The sequence below is a fragment of the Hipposideros armiger genome, unplaced genomic scaffold (genome assembly GCF_001890085.2).
Source record: "Hipposideros armiger isolate ML-2016 unplaced genomic scaffold, ASM189008v1 scaffold_529, whole genome shotgun sequence".
Classification (NCBI taxonomy): Eukaryota; Metazoa; Chordata; class Mammalia; order Chiroptera; family Hipposideridae; genus Hipposideros; species Hipposideros armiger.
The window spans coordinates 1,074,945-1,081,751 of record NW_017731879.1 but is presented as its reverse complement, the minus strand read 5'-3'; the positions used below and the strand labels follow the sequence as shown (position 1 = coordinate 1,081,751).

Here is a 6,807-nt window from a genome sequence, read left to right as displayed (position 1 = left end):
GTGTTTAAGGGGCAGCTGACATTGAGGGACATTACTGGCTGTTACCCATTCCTGCTGGGTCAGGTGATTTCCCCAGCCATGCTCAGAGCCCAGATGAAGCCGCAGAGAGGAGCATGCTTTAACTTGTACTGCGTGGATGTGGGGGAGGAGAGTGAGGCAATAGGGTGTTAACTATTTAGTTTCCCCAGACAGTTCTTTCAAATCCTTTAGATATAAACTCTCCATTTTAAAGATTTGTTTGTTTTCTAGGGGTACAAAGCATTAGAGGATATTAGAGTTGGGGTGTGGGTGAGATCATATGCTCCATTGGTTCAATTTGTCAATTTTCTCTTTTATAGATCATGCTTTTGGTGTTTTATTTATGAGATCTTTGTCTAACTAAAGGTCGCAAAGGTTTTCTCCTGTTTTAGAAGTTTTATAGTCTGATGTTTTATGTTTAGGTGCATGAACCATTTGAATTCATTTTTGTGTATGATGTGAAATATGAATTGAGGTTCATTAGAACTTAAAAGGCAAATTACTGTGAGAAACAGTTTGTCAGGTTTTTGAAAAGTTACACATATAACTTCTATATAACACAACCATTCTACTAGGTATTTACCTACGAGAAATGAAAGCATATGTCTATACAGATACTTACTTGTACACATACGTTCATAGCAGCTTTATTGTAATACCCAAAATGGGAAACAGCCCAAATGAACACATGTGAATGGATAAACAATAGTGGTATAGTCACACAATAGCATACTACTCAGCAATAAAAAGGAATGAACTATTCATACACCCAAAACCTAGATGAATCGTAAAATAATTATGATGAGAAAAAAGTAGGCAAAAAAATGTACATACTGTATGATTCCATTTATGTAAAACTCTAGAGAATGCAAACTAATCTGTAGTGACAAAATGCAGACTAGTGGTTGGGGGAGAGACAGGAGGAATTACAAAGGGGCTTGAGGAAACATTTGGGGATGGTGGACATGTTTGCTATCTTGATTGTAGCTATGGTTTCATGGGTTAAATATATGTCAAAACTTCAATTTATAAACTTTAAATATGTGCAGTTATTGTATGTCAATTATTTCTTTTTTTTTTTTTAAAGATTTTTATTGGGGAATTGGGGGGATGGGAACAGTGCTGGGGAATTGGGAGAAGGGAAACAGACAAGTTGCTGTCCTTTTGTTCTTCAGTCTAGTTGTGGAGGACGTCGCTTCACTGGCCCATGTTGGCACCATCATTGCGCTCTTCCCAGGGCGAGGCAGATCAGTCGCCGGCTTCTGGACGGCCGCTCACTGCGGCTGCTGGCCGCTCACTGCGGCTGCTGGCCGCTCACGCTGGCTGCTGGCTACATACGGTAGCCCATGGCAACCCACTGCCACAGGGGCTGCAGCCTACGGCCGTCGCAGGCGACTCATGGCAGCCCAGCTCCAGGTCGAGCTGTTGTTCAGCATCTTAGCTGTAGAGGGCAGTGTCACTGGCCCTCATATGTGGGATCCGAACCGGGGCCCTCTGGTGTCCCAGGCCAGTTCTTAACCATCGCGCCACTCGGCCGGCCCTGTCAATTATTTCTTAATAAAGCTGTTTGAAAATTAAATATATTACTGAATCATTGATAATTAATAGGACAAACCTATAAAAATACTTACCCTTTACAATTTGAATTTAGTCAACTTAGACCTATTAGAGATTTAAAAAGCAGAACTGATAGTTCTGACTTAAAACCCAAGTCAGTTGTAACAGAATCTGACAAAATGGGCCATTTGCTTTTACTGCAATCTCTTTTAACACACTGAAGGCTTCCTTATTTCAACTCTGAAGTGTCTCAAAGTGACTAAAATTAAAGGGTCCCTCAGGGATAAGGGCCACCATTCACTGTGCTTGCCACGTACTTGTTCATAATCTTTTCCACTTCTCTGAGAGGTGCCTATTATTTCTATTTTGTAGATGAGGAAACAGTCTCAGAGACGCTAAAAGGTTAGCCCAAGGCTTGCACCCAACTGCAGCTGCCTGTGTGTGGGGTCTGAATCCATAAGCATGCCTGCTCATCCTCCCACACCTAGTCCACGCGCTTTTCCTTTTTAGAAGCTTTCTCCCAACATCGCTGCCATTCTTAAGGCTATCTACGTTCAGGGCTTCCCTAGAGTTACAGGGCTGCCAGGAGGAGGAAGATTTTGGTAATCCAAATTCATTCAAGGCGGTATGATAGGAGGTGGCCGCTCTCGGGTGCCTAAGGATATACGGCATTAAAACGGGATAGTCTTTGTAGGGCGACGTGTCACGACCTGGGAAGACTTTGCAGCTAGCTCCAGCACATCAGTGCTGCTAGTCTGCACTAACTGGGGTAGCGGAGGAAGGGAACAAGCGAGGACGAGTTCTCCTGGCGGAGGTATATGTCTGCCCGGGCTGGTGACAAGAGCGGGTTTCCCTCCAACATCCAACAACAAACAAGAGCGAGCGGAGGAGCCGGCAGGATGGCGCCGCCGGGGTTCCGTCTGCACCCAGGAGTTGAGCTGCCCGAACACGCCCCTTTAGGGGCCCGCCCACGAACGCCATAGGCCCCACCCACTTCGCAGGACCGAAAGCGAAGGCGCACTCGGCCGCTCGGCGCTCTCCTGCTCAGGTCTAGCCGGAACAGCGACCGCAACGGGGTCTTGAGTCGCGGCGCGTGTGGGTCGGGGGCCCGCCGGGCGGCATGGAGGGGCAGTGGGCCTCCGCCGGTGGGGGAGTCTCCCTGCACAACTTCAGCGCGAGGCTGTGGGAGCAGCTGGTCCACTTTCACGTCATGCGGCTGACGGACTCGCTCTTCCTCTGGGTGGGAGCCACGCCGCACCTGCGCAACCTTGCCGTGGCCATGTGCAGCCGCTACGTGAGTGTCTGCGGGGCGAAGGCGGGGGTGTGGAGGAGAGGGGAGAGAGGACGCGGGGAATGGGGCGGTCCCTAGGCGGCCCGGCCAGTGGAGGGCGGGAATGACTGGGTGAGCGAGGGGTCTCGGCCCTGGCGTGGGCCCCTGGTCTCCTGGGTCCGTGGGGCCCCTGGGGCTCCCCAGAACTCTTCCTGTGATGTCTTCAGGAACGGAGGGTCGGTCTGGACCTTCACCACCCGGAGGGGAGCTGTGTGCGGTCAGGCCAGCACGTGGGACCCCAGCTAGGTCCCTCCCTTCGGTTCCCGCATCTCTGCTAGCTCCTTCTGTCTCCCATCTCCGTAGTTGGGGTGTCCAGGGGCTTCATCGTAGGACCTCTGCCCTCCCGTCACACTCCTCGCCCTTGGGGTTGGCATCTACCTTAGTTTTCATGCCCTCTCTGTATTGACCGACATTTATCTGTGTTTCCAGTACAGACCTCTTTCCTGAACTTCAGACTCCTGTGTCTCCAATTGGAAGTCTAATAGGCATCTTATACTAGACATATTCAAGACCAAACTCTTGACCTCTTCCCCCAAACCTGCCCTCACAGCCAGCCCATCTCTGTTATGGTAACTCCACTGGAACCTAGAAGTTATCCTTGATTTCTCTCTCCCACACTCCACGTGCTGAATGGCAGTGAATCTGTGGGCACTTGTCAGAACACACAAAAGTCTATGCTAAGTGAAATAGGTCAGACAGAGAAAGACAAATACCGCATGATTTCACTTATGTGGAATCTAAAAATAAAAAAAACACAAACAAACCCCAAAACAAAACCGAAACAAGACTCATAGATGGAGAACAGACTGATGATTGCCAGAAAGGAATGGAGTAGGGGGATGGGTAAGAAAGTTGACGAGCAATAAGAGGTACAAACTTTCAGTTATAAAATAAATAAATATGGGAATGTAATGGATAGCATGGGGAATATAGTACAATATTGTAATAACTTTGGATGGTGACAGATGGTTTCTTGACTTAGTGTGGTGATCATATCATAAGGCATACAAATGTCTAATCACTATGTTGTACCCCTGAAACTAATACAATACTGTATGTCAACTATACTTAAAAAAAAACATAACGTGAATCCTACCGTATCTCACCTCCTTCAGGCCTGCCACCCTCACCCAGGCCTGCAGCATCTCTCCTTGGCTGATTCCCCCTTTGCTTCCTGTATTACTTTATTAGAGCTGCTGTAATGAAGTGCCACAAACTGGGTGGCTTAAAAAACAACAGAGATGTATTCTCTCATAGTTCTGGAGGCCAGAAGCCTGAAATCAAGGTGTTGGCAGGGCTGGTTTGTTCTGGAGGCTCTGAGAGAGAGATTATCCCATGCCTTTCTCCCATCTTCTAGTGTTGTTGCCAGTCTTTGGTTTTCCTTGGCTTGCCCCATCATCACTCCAGTCTCTGCTTCCAGTGTCGTATGGCCGCCTCTGAGTGTCTCTGTCTATGTGTGTCTTTTTATAAGGACACCAGTCATAATATAGATTAAGGGTCCACCCTACTACATTATGACCTTATCTTAACTTACATCTTTATATCTGCAAAGCTCTGTTTCTAAATCAAGTCTCATCTGCAGGTACTAGGGGTTAGGACATGGACATCTTTTTGGAGGACATAGTTCAACCCAAATGGTGCCTTATGGCTAGTTTTCTATGGGGTAGCAGACTGCAGTTAGATATTGTCATTCCTCTGCTCCAGACATTTCAGGAGAGAAACTCAGAGCACAGTCCAGAGCCTTTTCTGTGACCCCCAGGCTCTGTTACCTGGGAGAGCTCCCCTGCTCCCATCTTCCTCCCTGCCCACTCTCTGGCCTCTTGGCTGCTCTAAGCACACTGGCATGCCCCCAGCTGTTGCTCCCTCTGCACTTTGTCTGTTTTATGAGTTTTGTGTCCTTCATGCCTGATAGGCTGCTCATTAAATCCTTGTTGAATGAATGAGTGAGGCACCCTCAGGGAACTCCCCCTCTGCTTGGGAGGACTACCAGGAATCACAGCCAGTCAGGCAGCATGGATTGTAATCTCGGAGGGGCCCCAGGGATGGTGGGAAATCAGAGGAGGGAGCCATCAGGCAGGACCTGGGCAAAGCTTCGAGAAGGACACAGCTTCTGAATGGGACTTCTGGATATCCTCACATAGTATCCCTCTTCCCTTCTGGCTGCTCTTCTCGCCTGCCTCTTCCCTTTTCACTGTTCTTTTCCTAGGGGCATTTTCTTTTATTTCTTTGCTGGTGGGTACCAGCAGGTGGGCCTTTGGGCAGATGACAATTCCAGGTCTTCCCTTGATAGAAGAGGGAAGAGGGGCCTAAAGGGGCAGGGGCGTGGCTGTGTGTTTGGAGGTCGTGGTGCCTTGGAGCCACCTTACCTTCTTTCTCTCCTAATCCTAAGGATGTAGTCATAGACCTGTGTAAGGCTGTGGGCTACATGAGGCCCAGGACTGCTCATTGGTAAGACCAGGCATCGCTTCCTTGAATCAGTTTCAAGGCTCTTCTTGTGAGCTGCTTTGGTGGTCTGACCACTTGGTAGTCATAGCTCTTAGTAGGGTGTCGTGTCTCAACTGGAAAGTCACCCTCCATCAAGAATGGGGCAGGAAAAAGAAAGGAATCATCCCCACTGCCTGGCTTCATTGTGTGCCTAGACATTGCCCTCCAGGTGCTGAGGACCAGGTCAGCTGGAGAGGAGAGGTGCAGGCCATAGCTTAAGGCAGGACAATGAAGATTCCTGTGGAACAGGGCTGGGCAGACTGTGGCCTGTGGGCTGGCCTACAGGCTGTGTCTATTTGTGATAAAGTTTTGTGGGAACACAGCTATGCGCATCCATTCAGTAGTGTCTGTAACAGCTTTTGCACTTTGGTGGCAGAGTTGAGCAGTTGCTACTGGAATTTGTAAACCAACTCATTAAGATTATGTTTCTGTCTTTTTCAAGAAAAAAAGCATGTAGTAAATCCTGTGCTTTCTGATTGTTTTTAATAGACCTGGACAAATTCTGTCTCATATTAAAGTGACTTTGAACCCTTAGGAGATAAGGAGCAGTCTCTGATCTGTGCTCTGCTCACAATAAGAGTACTTTTGGTCATATTATAAGTTAGTGGGTTTTTTCCTTTTAAGTTAGACCTTTCTAATGGTCAGGGAGATTACTTCCCAAGTAATTGGAAGTAAGATTAACTCTAGATTTCAGAAGGGCCACATTTATTTATCTTTAGTTTTATTGCTTCTTATCTGAGATGAGGATTGGCCGAGCATATTCAGAATTTTTATTTCATTATTTGGATGCTGATGGCTGGTGCCCATTTGCAAAGTCACAGGGCCCTTGTTGACCTTGAAGAGCCCAGATACCCTCAGGAGAATGGAGCTGTGTGTTTTCGCACGGGTCCAGGTAAGGAGATTAGGTGTCATGTCTTCTCCGCCACTGGCTACCATGGGGGCGAGAGGGACCTGGAGGCACTTGGCACCCAGACTCTGATAGCTTTCTTCTTGCTGTGGCCTTAATGATCTTGTGTGCCTCCCTCTTGGTCATAATGTTGCCTTTCAGCATGCTTTGGAGGTTCCAACACTAAAACAAACCCTTTATGTGGAATAAGTCCTAGAACTTATTGATAGCACTGTGATGTCATCTTCAGGTGACTTCTCTTCGTCTTTCCCAGCTGTATGACCTCATATGCATCAGATGGTCAACCTACCTGGCTGTTGACACAGAGCCAGACCTTCCTCTTGGTAGATGTGTCTAACCTCCTAGGACCTGCCACTACCACCCTTATGAAGAATCAGAAGCCACAGAAGTTTGGCTGATGGAGAAGCAGCATTGCATTCTGTTTTTCTTTCTTTTTTTTTTATTAAATTATTTTTTATTATGAAATACACATTTTTTAGAATTAGTTTCAGCTGTACAACACAGTGCAATA

General features: G+C 47.4%; 1 protein-coding gene across 1 annotated transcript in view; it reads left to right on the top strand.

The window, feature by feature from the left end:
* Positions 1-2,559: 2,559 nt before the first annotated feature.
* The window catches only part of PSMG4 (proteasome assembly chaperone 4), a 13,826-nt gene continuing 9,578 nt past the window's right edge, over positions 2,560-6,807 (top strand). The window contains exon 1 of the mRNA XM_019668500.1: positions 2,560-2,869. Within this exon, the coding sequence (XP_019524045.1) occupies positions 2,696-2,869 (174 nt within the window). The 5' untranslated portion in view covers positions 2,560-2,695. The remainder of the gene's footprint in view (positions 2,870-6,807) is intronic.